This window comes from Panthera pardus, unplaced genomic scaffold, assembly GCF_024362965.1.
Source record: "Panthera pardus isolate Hobbes unplaced genomic scaffold, ASM2436296v1 HiC_scaffold_12, whole genome shotgun sequence".
Lineage (NCBI taxonomy): Eukaryota > Metazoa > Chordata > Mammalia > Carnivora > Felidae > Panthera > Panthera pardus.
The window spans coordinates 16,562,007-16,575,505 of record NW_026526677.1 but is presented as its reverse complement, the minus strand read 5'-3'; the positions used below and the strand labels follow the sequence as shown (position 1 = coordinate 16,575,505).

Genomic DNA, 13,499 nt, shown 5'->3' with positions numbered 1-13,499 from the left:
GTGCAATTATCACTTATATATGGAATCTAAAAACAACAACAACAACAACAACATCAATCCCCAACTCATAGGTTGCTGCTTGCCAGAGATGGAAGGTAGGAGGAGTGGATAAAATCAGTAAAAGTGGTCAAAATGTACAAACTTCCAGTTATAAGTCCTGGGGAAGTAATATACAGTATCGTGACTATAGTCAATAATACTGTATTATACACTCGAAAATTGCTGAGAGTAAATCTTTAAAAGTTCTCATCGCAAGAAAAAGACTTTGTAGCTATGTGTGGTGATGGATGTTAACTAAACTCACTGTGGTAATCATTTTGAAATGTATACATATATAAAATAGAAAATATTAAGAGGAACTATACATGGGTACTTATTTCTTCTTTATTCCTGGCTGCATTTTCAGATTATTTTTTGCAAGGCATAAATAAAAAACATAAGAATTTTTCTAAATTGAATCTAATATCATATTTAATCAATTTTAAGATCTGTATTGTTCTCTATTCCGACATCTCCGGAACAGGAATGTGTCTTACAATCAGTGGCATCTCATAGTTGAGGTTGGTCATTTTTTCAGTTGAAACTCTCAAATCAGGATGCATCTTTTTTTTTTTTTTTAAGGTTTTATTTATTTTTGAGAGAGAGAGACAGAGTATAAGTTGGGGAGGGGCAGAGAGAGAGGGAGACACAGAATCTGAAGCAGGCTCCAGGCTCTGAGCTGTCAGCACAGAGCCCGAAGCAGGGCTCAAACTCAAGAACCACGAGATCATGACCTGAGCCAAGGTTGGAAGCTTAACTGACTGAGCCACCCAGGCGCCTCAAATCAGGATGCATCTTAAATGGATAGCACCATCAACTTAATTAAATAAAACATTTTATACTTGATTTGAGAACTGTTCATGTTTATGCTTGCTTATTTAATAATAAGGTGTGTGTATACCTGTGTGTGTGTGTACACGTGCATGTACGTGCATGTGTGTTTGAGGTCATTATAAGCTAAAGTCATTACATCCCTGGGGATGTTCCAAGTCATAAAGCCACAGCCCAGAGACCACTATGACTTGGCAGCTTCTAAGCAAACTGTAGGACAAGACCATACACTAAATGTGTTATGAGAACAAATGTCACCAAAAGGAAGGAGGAATGCCATGTAGGAACTCCTCTGAGTGATTTCTCTCTCTAAAGCTGCTCTTAAAACTTCTCGCCCTCAGAGCTAAAAAGAGATCCACTTACAACGATCTACAAGTCTATATATCATCTCCAGTTCCAAAGAGCAGGGACGGGTGGCTCATGATGTGACCTACTTCCCATGTGCCGGAATTATTGAGCTAAGACTGTGGTCTTCTGCCGGTGGAAGATGGTGATTTGGAGAAAGGAGCCCTCAATCCCATATTGAATTCACTTACCTTCCTTCCACCTCCTCCAGAGATGTGTGGGTCCGGGTGGTTGAGGAACGCAAGGTGGTAGGAAGTGTGTTGGGTAGCACAGGGCTCCTTTCACTTATGCTGGTAGCCCTGGGAGCTGGGGGCACTAGACCAGGTACTGAAGAGAATAGGAGGATTGAAGTGAGCCACTAGAGCCCCAAATCTCTACGTATGATCCAAGAGTAGCATCCTGGGTTACCTGACAGAGCCATCTTATAGCTGCCTTAATCCTACGCATCCTCATTAGAGGCTCTTCATACTGTAAATAAAAAGGATTTGGACTCCAATATTCAATAGCTCTGGATGGGCTAGCTGGTGCACAAAGGTCAGGAAAAGACAGCAATTCACAGGCCACCGCAGGGATCAGAGATTCAGGAGACCTGAATTCCATTCTTGTAAATGCCAGAAGCTGGACAAACTCAGGTCTGTGCTATTCCAAAGCTCAAACTCATTGTTCTCTCACTCAGCTGTAAGACTCCCCGAGGGGGATCCCACCCAGAAGGACAAAACCGAGGCTAATGATCCTCTGCCACTCCAAGGACCCTGCTGTTCCAGGGCGTCATTCAGTCCAACTCACCAAGGGAGCAGGGCCGGCCATCGGGCTCGTCAGGACAGGCACACACGAAGTCAGAGGCTCTGGCAAAGCAGAGGTGGGTGCAGCCTCCATTATTCACACCACAGGCATTGGTCCCTGGAGGCAAAGCAGGTATGTGTCTGGTCTGGGCTAGAATCGGGTCTCCCAATTTGACACCTACCTCTCTTCAAGGAGGAGCTCCACGGCTACCTCACTCCAAGGGACAGTAAGGCAGAAGGGGCATAACCACATGGGGCTGAAAAGGTCGAAGAGCTTACAATGGGAACCAAAAGGCTCTCCTGTGGCTCTAATGTCTCAGTCTGTTAACTCAGGGACTGTTAATACAGTCGCTGGGATGATCAACCACCCCACCGATGGTAAGGAAGCAAGCAGGCTCAGGACCCAGGGGCCCACCTGTCTGCCGCTGAGGAGAAACCACAATGATATCCATGAGCCCTTCCACATTCGCCAACACCGTCTCCTTGCTCCGGCCTGAGTACTTGTCGACACGCTGGATTGACTTGGTCTGCCAGTCTGTCCAGTAGATCCACCTGTCCTGCTACTCAACAGGGAAACCCCATAAAGAGTAAATATTATTCAACAGTCTGACCTCAGGTACAGCTTCTGGGCTTTGGTATGTGTACCTCCTCTGCTGAAATGCCCTGTGTCTCTTATCCAGCATGCCAACTTCTGTGTGTCCCCCATATCGCACTGTCCAGGAAATCTCCCCCAGTCCGTATGGGATTCGTTCCTCCATGCTTTTCTGTGCCTTCTACAAGTGAGTTTTGGCACTCCACGGTCATTTGTTTACATGTCTGACACGTAAGATTAAGTTCTTCAAGGACAGAAATGTCTTTCATTTCTTTCTCAATTTCCAGTACTAACACTTCATCCCCAGTCAGTTGACTGAGTGGCTCAATGAATAAATGAGTTCTTGTACCTGGCAAATAGGAGTAACTTAGGGCCAGGGGGTCCTTCTAAGGTCGCTGCTCTTCTGGGCCCTTCACAAAGAGCCCTGGCCCAAATCCTCTGGTTACTTCTAGGGGAAGCTACCTTCTAAAAATGTTTATTTATTTAGGGGCCCCTGGGTGGCTCAGTTGGTTAAGTGTCTGACGTCAGCTCGGGTCATGATCTCACAGTTGGTGAGTTCGAGCCCCGTGTCGAGCTCTGTGCTGACAGCTCAGAGCCTGGAGGCTGCTTCGGATTCTGTGTCTCCCTCTTTCTCTCTCAAAATAAATAAACATTAAAAAAAATTTATTATTTTTTTTTTGAGAGAGAGAGAGCATGAGCAGGGGAGGGGCAGAGAGAGGGAATCCCAAGCAGGCTCTGAGCTAACAGTGATGCAGAGCTCGAACCCACAAACTGTGAGATCATGACCTGAGCCGATACCAAGAGTCGGTCGCTTAACCGACTGAGCCACCCAGGTGTCCCTAGGGGAAGCTGCCTTCTAATTTAGTGATCCTGAGATTCTCAACCAGGGGTGGGGAGGGCAATGAAGGTGGTTCCCCTCCTGCTCCCAGGTATACATCAGAAACCCCAGGGGAAACTTATAGATTGAAAAACCACATTCATTATCATCCTATAGTTTTACATTTGGAGTACGGGGGTGGGGAACTTATTGTTAAGTAGAGCCAAACTTTTATTGGCTGGTAGGATATAATATACAAGACAGATAAGTGGAAGTTTGTCAAAATAGAACAAGGGTTTTTAAATAATTGAGAATCCCTGTTGTGGCTCCAGGCTTGATAGATCTCCTCTTTCCCTTCCCTGAATTATTTTACAGGATAAGAACTCAAAAATGATAGCCAGTGATAAATAAAAAGATTAAAAATAACACACACTGAGTGCCAGATACTGTGCTGATGCTTTGTGTATATTTCAGGAGGACACTATTATTAAACTCACTTATTCTACAGGTATTAGAGAGGTTCAGTATCTTATCCAAAGTCGCAGTCATTCAGTGACGCAGGCAGAGCTTGAACCCATGGAGCTGGCAGATTAGAGGTACTCAGTAAGCATGTACCAACTGGCTGGCTGCCTCAAAACTCTGGCTCTTAGCCACTGCAACCTACTGCCACTAAGCCAGCTGCCTGGACTCAGATATTGGGAACACAGCACTAGGATCAACTACAGACCCTGTTAAAATGCACATTCCTGGACCCAACCCTCATGAAGTAGATTCTTTTTATGCCAAGGCCCAGGAACCTACATTTGAGAGCCACTCCTTCAAATGCTAGAACATGGAGTGGTGTTGCAGGAGTAGCAGGCACATGGTGGCAAGGCTTCAGCGTACAGGAAATACCCCTAAAATGAGCTTCCGTAGCAGGATTGTTAAGTAGCAACTAGGGTTGAGGCTCCCAACTTGGAACCCCGAGGAAACACCCCCCGTCAAGGAGGTTTAGTTACCTCTCTCCTGAGCCAGTACCTGAGTGAGAGCAAAGGGGTGGGACACGTGGCTGACTAACACCTGCCGTAGCTTCCCATTGAGGTCAGAGCTCTCAATCCGGTCCAGATGGGCGTCCACCCAATAGATCCTGAGAAGGCAAAGTGAGAAGAGGGCTGCTCAAAATGCTTGCCAAGAAGCCCAGTCCTTCCCCGCAAGGAGCTATCTGTTCCCTCCTGAGCTAACTAGTAGGTGCTGTGAGCGGTCATAAAGCACCCTTGATGAGAGGTCATTGCAAGTCCCAATGCTGAAGAGGGGAAGCTGGGGACTCAAATGGGGGGCCAGAGCTGTGTGGGGCGGGGTAGAAAGCCTAGTGACCTCTGAAGAGCCACCCTGCAGGCTCATCTTCAGCAACTTGATCACCCTTTGGCTCCTTCCCAAGAATCTAAGCCGAAATTCTTATGAACACTCTTTAAGGAAGAGATCTTGGTCTATAAGGAGCTCATTGAGGTTATCCCAACTCTCCAGGTGACTTAGATTCCTTTCCCTTCTTCTGGGGGCAGAAAGAGAAACTGCCTCAAATCCCCTTTCACCCTCTTTTCCTGCCCTTTAGCATTTTTTATCTAGGCAAGGAGTTGCAAATTCCAATGAGCAAAGGGATCAGAAAAGCAACAAGCGCAAAAAATCAGCCTCCGACAAATAAGGGGTCATGGGACGTGTGGTCCAGCCAGAGGACGTGCTCTGCTAAAGACACTCAAATCAAAAACATATAAACCACACAAACAAAATCCATCTGAGGATTGAGGGCTATATTCAGCAACCTTTGCTCTAAAAATATGTTCCCTCATCCTTCTCACTGCTTTTTCCCTCCTCACCTACCAAGGAGCTTTCTATTTTTCTTTTGTTTTCACTATCTGAATCTCAACCATCTTCTCCTGTGCCCACCCAATTTCCAGAAAGCAATTGGGACAGGATTCCCACCTGCGGGTATCATAGTCCAGGGTAAGGCCATTGGGCCAACCCAGGTCTGTGTTGATGAGGACCTTCCGCTCAGAGCCGTCCAAGTTTGCCCGCTCAATCTTGGCAATGTGGCCCCAGTCTGTCCAGAAGAGGTACCTAAGGTACAACACTGCCATCATCACCAAGGCATGGGAAGATGGTACCAGAGGTTGACAGAATACAGGGGACACGCTGATACCATGAATACAGAGGAATCTTCCAAGGGACCCTTCATCAGGCCCTTCTTCCCTGGGTCTCTTTTCTGCTGGCCCTAAACTTACCCCTTCCTGGGGAAAACGGCAATGGCCCGAGGCTCATCCAGGCTATTGTTGATCAGCACTTTGCGGCAGGAACCATCTAGCCTTGATGCCTCAATGGTATTTCGGCCCGTATCTGTCCAGTACAGATTCCTGGCCACCCAGTCTACTGCCAGCCCGTCGGTGGTCTTCAGGCCACGCCCGATCACTGTCTCCATGTTGCTGCCATTCAGATCTGCTCGCCTGAGGGAACAGCTCAGGGTTGGGTGACTGACCGGATTGACCAGAAATAGACTGAAGTCCCTTTAATCCATGTTCCCATAATTGGATCCCTACTAGAGGCTCCAGAAGGGCAGAGACCACATCTCTGTAAGTACATTCCTCAGCATCTAGAACAGTAGGTACTCAAAATATTAGCAGAATTAATGAATAAAAAATTCTTGGGAGGACAGAGTATTTCCTGGTATTAACATTGGATGTTTGGGCCCATGTCTTACAGAAGATGGGTTAGTAATTCCCTATATACCTTAGGGATAAAGATTGCTAGGTGGTAATTACAAGAAAGGCAAATTTGTCAAAACCTACCTGTACATTTTTCCATTAGCCCTACACCAGGGTGGGGGTATGTCACAAACATTTAGGGGACTTCTCTAAACTATGTATTCCCACCTGTCCCCAGCATGAGACCCTAATACACCCCTCAGAGATAACTGCAGGGAATGCCCCTATTCTTTCACTTGAGAATCTCTGTCATGGTAAACCCCTCACACTAGTGGGAGGAATCACATTCCTCAGCTATGGTGGGGTAAAAAAAAAAATGGAAGGAATAATAAAAAGTAAAATAAAACAAAAAATATTTTTAAAACCACAAAAACACAACCTTGGAAACCATCACAAGCCTTGGCATTTGGCCAGGGCCCCTGTATTATAATACAGATACATGGTTTAGTTACATGGCCTACTCATCAATGAGTTTTAGGGGATCCTTGGAGCCCCCACAGGGCCCAATGGTGGGGTAAAGGCTCCAGGTCCCCAGCCTGACATGTCCGTTTTACATACTGGGCTTCTCTGCTAATCTGGAAACAAGCAAACAAACAAAAACGTCAAATTTAAACTCTGTTATGAGTGATAAGCAAACAAGTCAGGATCAGAACTCACTATCCAAGCTACCAAATCACTCAGTCTATTTAGAGGTCAACAGAGACCATAACCTCACCCGGTCAGGGATCAAACACAGATCTGTGTCCTCTGGAGGTTTCAGGGATATTCCTACCTGATAACATCCAGGAATACATCTGTGTAATAGACCTTTCCATCCACACTGTCATAGTCCAGGGAGATGACATTGTTGAGCTCAGGGACGGGGACGTGCACATCTGTGTGGTCGCTGGTGTCCAGCGAGATACGCCGGATGGAGCCGCGGCTGGAGAAGAGTAGGTAGGTCTCGGGAGAGGGATCACAGGTCTTCCCATCTCCCTTCAGCTGGATGCCAGTGGGGCAGGCACAGGAGAACCCCGAGGGCCGAGGCAAGCAGAGGTGGGAGCAGCCGCCATTTCTAGAGCCGCATTTGTTAAAACCTGGTGAGGCGAGAACATGAGCTTTGACACCCAGCCTGGAATACTGTGGGAATCTTACAAGGGCCCTAGTTGCCTGATTCTCTGCTGTTCTAAGTGACAGAATTTGGTACCCAACAGGGATGAGGTAGAAGAAGTCCTTTGAAGGTGTGACAGCATCATGTAGTTATAGCACCAGCCACACCCAGAAGGAACAAAGCCTGATCCAGGAAGGGGGATTAGGTAGGTCCTTGTCTCTGAGATTCTAAAAGGATCTCTGTGCTCTGGATGTATCTCTGTCACTGAGATACCCACCCACCCCCACCCCCCCAGAAAGCCAGCTCTGGCTCACAGCCCTAGGGGGTTCTCTCACCCAGTGGCTGTGCCCGGTCTACGGCCTGGATGTCCATGAGGCCTGGCAGGTTGGACCTCACCAGGATGACATTGCTGCCAGTACCCTTGTCAGCACGGTGGATGCTACGGGTCTGCCAGTCAGTCCAGTAGATATAGGAGCCAAGCAGGGTGAGGCCATATGGGTGCTGCACGGGAGATACCAGCGTGTGCCGACTGGCGCCATTCAGGTCAGCAGCCTCAATTCGCTGTAGAGGAAGGAGAGGGTGGGGGGGGTGGTCGTGAGTCAACTGGGAGCCCTGAGTGGAGATCCTCAACAGTCCTCTCCTGTCTTCCCAGGTTTCCGGGAAGCAACAGGAGCAGTATCCTCACCTCAGTGTGGGCATCAGCCCAGAGCAGTTGGGAACTGGCCTTGTCCACGGTCAGCCCATTGGGCCATCCTAGGTTGTTGCTGATGAGCACAGTCCGGTCTGAGCCATCCATTCCAGACCGTTCTAGCTTGGCATTCTCCCCCCAGTCTGTCCAGTACATGAACCTGGGCAAGGAAAAATACTAGCTGTTATGTCCACAGCTCCTAAACACTGTAAGTACTGACAATTTGCCAAACACTGCAAAAAGTATTTTATGCAAAAGGTGGAGTTGTTGTTTATGGGCTTAGAGTTTCAGATTTGCAAGATGAAAAAGTTCTGAAGATCTGTTTCACCATAAGGTGAATCTACTATACTGAGCTATACACTTAAAAAATGGTTAAGGGGTGCCTGGGTGGCTCAGTCAGTTGAGCGTCCGACTTCGGCTCAGGTCATGATCTCAAGGTTCATGGGTTCGAGCCCCACGTCGGGGCTCTGTGCTGACAGCTCAGAGCCTGGAGCCTGTTCAGATTCTGTGTCTCCCTCTCTCTCCGTTCCTCCCCTGCTCTCACTTTGTCTCTCTCTCTCTCAAAAATAAAGATTAAAAAAATTTTTTTAAATGGTTAAGATGATAAATTTTATATTGTTTTTTACCACAAGTGAAAAAAAAAATAACTTTCCATGTACTGCCTCACTTAAGTCTCACAAGAGCCATGGGGTATATACATTTTCATTATCCCCTCCATTTACAGGTGAGGAAACAGAGGATCAGATGTTAAAGATGCATCCTGGGTTCCTGACTCCAAGGTTGGTGCTTTTTACCTCTATATCATCCTACCACCCTGAGTCACAAGGAGTGGAACAGCCCCAGGAAGGTGGGGCACACTTGCACTTCATAGCCCACTTTTACACCTGCCAGGGCCCCAGCTGAGCCAGCTCCCAACCCCTGCCCAGAACTGCAGAGCCGGCTCTCACCCCAGGCTCTCACCCCATCTCGTGGTACAGCACAATGGCCCGGGGGCTGTCAAGGTTCTGCCACACCAGCACTTTCCTCATGGACCCATCCAAGTTGCCCACTTCAATCCGGTTGGTTCCCGTGTCTGTCCAGTACACTTTCCGGCCAATGGCATCCACTGCGAGCCCATCTGTGGTTTGCAGCCCTGCAGGAAGTCAAGAGCACACACTGGCTCCTGCCTTAAAACAGATGGGCTATTTCCCCAGCTCTGTAGCCAGACACATGGTCCCCGGGCTGGGAGCAAGGCTCACCTGTGGTGATGATGTCCTCATGCTGTGAGCCTTCCAGATCGGCACGGCTGATGCTGTGCAGTGTACTGTCTGACCAGTACACCTTTCCTGGAAAGGAAAGGCTTGGCTCAGCCCGGACCCTCACCTCTCCAATGGATACCCCCAGCGGACTCATGCTCTGAGACACCAGGGCATGTCAGAGAGCCCCATACTGCTGAGCAGAGGAAACCAAGGGAAATATGGAAATATCATGGCAGTAAAAGTTCTTGGCAGAGGTGGAAAGGAAGGCTCCAAACCATGCCTTCATTACCAAAGAGAAAGTGTTGTGGAGATGGGGGCAGGGCTGTGCCAGAGGGAACAGGGAGCCTCAGGCTCTTAGCAGGAAACAGGTGGTGGGGGAGGAAGAATTGCAGTTGCAGTAGGTAAGGGACAGAGGGCAGGGCCACACAGACCTTCCTGGGGATCCACTCCAATGGCAATGGTGTTCTTCATGGTAATGTTGATAGGTACCACCACATCGGCAAAATAAGGGATGTCCAAGGAGACCATGCGTATGTCTACTCTCCTGGCGAAGATGAGGAAACTGTTCATGCCTGCCCAGGTGGGGAGAAAAAGAAAGAGGACAGTCACCCTAGTGTAGCCAGCAAGAGGATCTGAAGCAAGGCAAACTTGAGTTCATGCCTGTCCCTGTCAGTTTCTAGTTGTGTTATCCTGGGCAAGTGATTTAAATTGTTTAAGCCTCCGCTTCCTCATCTGTAGAATGGGGATAATAGCAGGGTATCGGCAGGATTAAAAGAGATCATGCACAGGAAGCACTCAGCACTAGGCCTGACACATATCATAAATGACAACTCTTTGTTAATATGTGGAAGTGACTCCCTTTGAAGGAACTTTTACCATGAGGTTGGAAAAACTTCATGTTAAGTTAAAGAGGGCTCTCCCTATAACCTGGGAGGCCCGATTCACAGATCCTTTCTCATTCAAATTCCCAAGAAAGTTAGGTTTCAAATGCAGCCTGCCATGCAGCATCCCCTAGGGAGAAACGTCAACTGCTAACATCCGGGCGGCTACACCAGGCCCTGCTTCTGGGACTCTCCAGAAGGGTTGTCACATACCTTGTACGCTCACAAAAGCACCACCTCCAATGGAGGTACCAGGACATTGGAGAGATCATATGTTTTAATATGTATTATACCAGCTATGGGCACATAGAACTAAAGTGACTTGTTCGAACCAAACCAGTATATTATGACAATTTTCCAACAGTGAAAGTGTCTGAGAACAGAGCATCTTTTTCTAATATGCATAGAGACACCATAAGAACCAATTAGACTCTGCCTATGATCCTGTCTACCTGGTCCCCTGGGCCGCTTCCTGGGCTTCTCCTTTTTTCTTTTTCTTTACGTTTATTTATTTTTGAGAGACAGAGAGAGACAGAGCATGAATGGGGGAGGAGCAGAGAGAAAGGGAGATACAGAATCAGAAGCAGGCTCCAGTCTCTGAGCTGTCAGCACAGAGGCTGACGCGGGGCTCAAATTCACAAGCTATGAGATCATGACCTGAGCCAAAGTCGGACATTTAACCAACTGAGCCACCCAGGCATCCCTGGACTTCTCCTTTTTTTGTAAAACTTCTTGGTCTCCCCCATGCCTCTCAGAGTACCAGGACCCACGGTTTCTCAGCCCAACTGGAGTCCCTCTACAGGGAAGGAACAGAGCCACTGCCCCTCCTAGAGAAGCTCTATCCAGGTCTGTGATGCTCAAACTCACCCGGTGAGCAGGTCTTGCCATCGGGCATCAGGTTGATGCCCGTGGGGCAGGTACAGCTGAAGCCACTTGGATTTGGGGACCGAAGACACAGATGGCTACAGCCACCATTTTCCATAGCACATGGCGTGGACACTGGGTAGGGAGAAGGAGGGGGAATCAATGGTGACGTCTATGGCAAAGGAGGACCAAGGAAAAGCCGGTGCGGGCAAGGGCCGCTCACCTGGGGGCCGCCGGCGGTGGAAGACATGGATGTCCATAAGGTTCTCCAAGTTCTCCTGCAGGGTCTCCCGGTCCAGTCCTGTCAGCCGGTCGGCACTCTGTATACTCTTGGTCTGCCAGTCAGTCCAATAGATGCGCTCTCCATACAGGGTCAGCCCAAAGGGGTGGGGGAGCTGGCTTCCAATCAGCACCTGCCGGGGCCCCCGCACTTGTGTTATCCCCCATCCAGGCCCGATAGCACAGAACAGTGGCCAAGAACTCAGGTGTGGAGTCAGGTTGGAGTTCTTCTACTATCATCTGCTATGTGACCTTGAGCAAGAGCTGGTTATAAAATCTCTCTGACCTTTGGTTTGCCAATCTAGGATATGACCATGACAGTGCCTGGCTCCAAGGGTTGTGTGATGATTGTAAAAGACCACGTATGATTTACATAATGTCAAAATATCTCTGCACGAGTTACTTATTAATTACAAAAGGAAAAACAGCAACTTCACTGTGGACACCACCGCAACCACGCAAAGTTAGTACCACAATAATGGGACAAGCGGACATCTGTGCCTGCTGATGAGACACACCGAGCACTCAGGACACAACTTTATTTAATGTAGTATTCCTGCCCCAAATACATAATCTGAATCTACTTACAAGGAGACATCAGACAAATTGAGGGACATTTTACAAAATAACTGGCATTTACTCTTTAAAAATACAAAGATCAAGACAGGCCTAGAAGGGACTTATTTCCTTGACTGGATGGGTTAAATAATTATGAGGAAGTGTTCCAGATTACAGGTTAAAGATACATGATTACTAAACAGTTTGATCTGGGATTGCATCCTGGCCTAAGAAAGAAAAAAGGGGGGAAAAAGCTATTAAAGGACATTATTGGGGCAATTGGTAGTGAAATTGAATATGGACCGTGAATTAGACAGTAATATGGTATCAATGTTAAATTTCTTGATTTTGATCACTGCACCATGGTTACTAAAGACAATGTTCTTGTTCTTAGGAAATTGAAGTATTTTGGGGTCAAGGGCAGGACGTCTCCAATTTAATCTCTGATGGTTCAGAAAAATAATAATACGCATGTGTGTGTGTATAGACAGAAAGAGAATGGTTCAACAATTTGACTATCCTTACAACTTTTCTGTAAGTTTGAAATTATACCAATAAACAATAACAAAAAGAAAGAGAGCGATCACGGGTCTAGAATGCAATTGGTGATTAAGTCGTGTTAGCTGTGATGGTTATACCATCTGTGCACTTATACCCCCAGCCCACCATCTACACAAATCCCTAGTTTCCCTTCATCATCATGCAATAATCCCCCATCCATCCTGCCTCTGTTCTGGAAGGCAGTCACAGCTTCAAAGGAACAGCACATGCCTTAACGCTGGTCCCATTGCCCCTGGGTCCTCCCAGCTGCCAGCCAGGGAAAGCTGTCTTAGAGGTTGTCTGGGTTGTGAGGGGATGCCTTACCGCCACCCTTACCTTCCTCTTGCTGCCATCCAGACCAGCAAATTCAATGGTCTTCATGCCGGCATCTGCCCAGTAAAGCCGCTGGGACCCGTAGTCAATGGCTAACCCATTAGGCCAAGTCAGATTGGAAGAGATGATGACCTGGCGGCCCGAGGCATCCATGCCAGCTCGTTCAATCTTGGGGCTTGCACCCCAGTCAGTCCAATACATGTACCTGGGCACAGGCAAGGAAGGTCTTACCAGCCTTCTAGTTAACAACACGCAGTGGGGATTCAGGGTGCCTAGGGTTGCAGTGTTTCTGCTTGCGATAGCTGCCCCAGCCTCCTGCCTCAGCTCCCAGCCCCATCCTGGGCTCAGAGTTGTCTCTGAAAGTCTCTTATCTTCTATCACTATCGAGAGGGTCCCTGGGGTTTTAATAAAGGCAGAGCCTAAGGGCTCAAGGAGTGTTTAGCAAATAAGGTCTACGTGGGAATAAAGAAAAAAGGCAAGTAAGAATGGGGTATAAGCAATCTTTCCTTGATTGGATGGGTTAAATAGTTATGGTATGTAAATTTAGCAGAATTCTATATAACCATTAAGAAGAACAAAGGGCATCTAGGAGGTTCAGTCAGTGAAGCATCCAACTCTTTTGATTTCAGCTCAGGTCATGTTCTCACAGTTCATGGGATGGAGCCCCACATGGGGCTAACAGCATGGAGCCTGCTTGGGATTCTCTCTCCCCCTCTCTCTCTCTCTCTGCCCCCTCCCCTGCTCGTGCACATGCATGCTCTCTTTAAATAAATAAATCAATAAATAAATAAACAAACAAACAAACAAACAAACTTTGAAAAAAGACAGAACAAGATAACTCTATATTATCAAATGGAAAGATAGTCAAGATTTATAACTAAGTGAAAAAA

The 13,499-nt window shown here is 47.5% G+C and overlaps 1 protein-coding gene across 1 annotated transcript in view; it reads right to left on the bottom strand.

Moving 5' to 3' along the window:
- LRP4 (LDL receptor related protein 4) overlaps window positions 1-13,499 on the bottom strand; it is a 50,129-nt gene that overhangs the window by 10,017 nt on the left and 26,613 nt on the right. The window contains exons 20-34 of the mRNA XM_019412477.2: window positions 12,613-12,814; window positions 11,123-11,312; window positions 10,903-11,034; window positions 9,586-9,726; window positions 9,155-9,241; window positions 8,877-9,048; window positions 7,914-8,076; window positions 7,564-7,789; window positions 6,911-7,214; window positions 5,662-5,880; window positions 5,363-5,497; window positions 4,424-4,532; window positions 2,413-2,557; window positions 2,002-2,115; window positions 1,407-1,542 (exon numbers count right to left, since the gene is read on the bottom strand). Coding sequence (XP_019268022.2) covers window positions 1,407-1,542; window positions 2,002-2,115; window positions 2,413-2,557; window positions 4,424-4,532; window positions 5,363-5,497; window positions 5,662-5,880; window positions 6,911-7,214; window positions 7,564-7,789; window positions 7,914-8,076; window positions 8,877-9,048; window positions 9,155-9,241; window positions 9,586-9,726; window positions 10,903-11,034; window positions 11,123-11,312; window positions 12,613-12,814 — 2,475 coding nt within the window. The remainder of the gene's footprint in view (window positions 1-1,406; window positions 1,543-2,001; window positions 2,116-2,412; window positions 2,558-4,423; window positions 4,533-5,362; window positions 5,498-5,661; window positions 5,881-6,910; window positions 7,215-7,563; window positions 7,790-7,913; window positions 8,077-8,876; window positions 9,049-9,154; window positions 9,242-9,585; window positions 9,727-10,902; window positions 11,035-11,122; window positions 11,313-12,612; window positions 12,815-13,499) is intronic.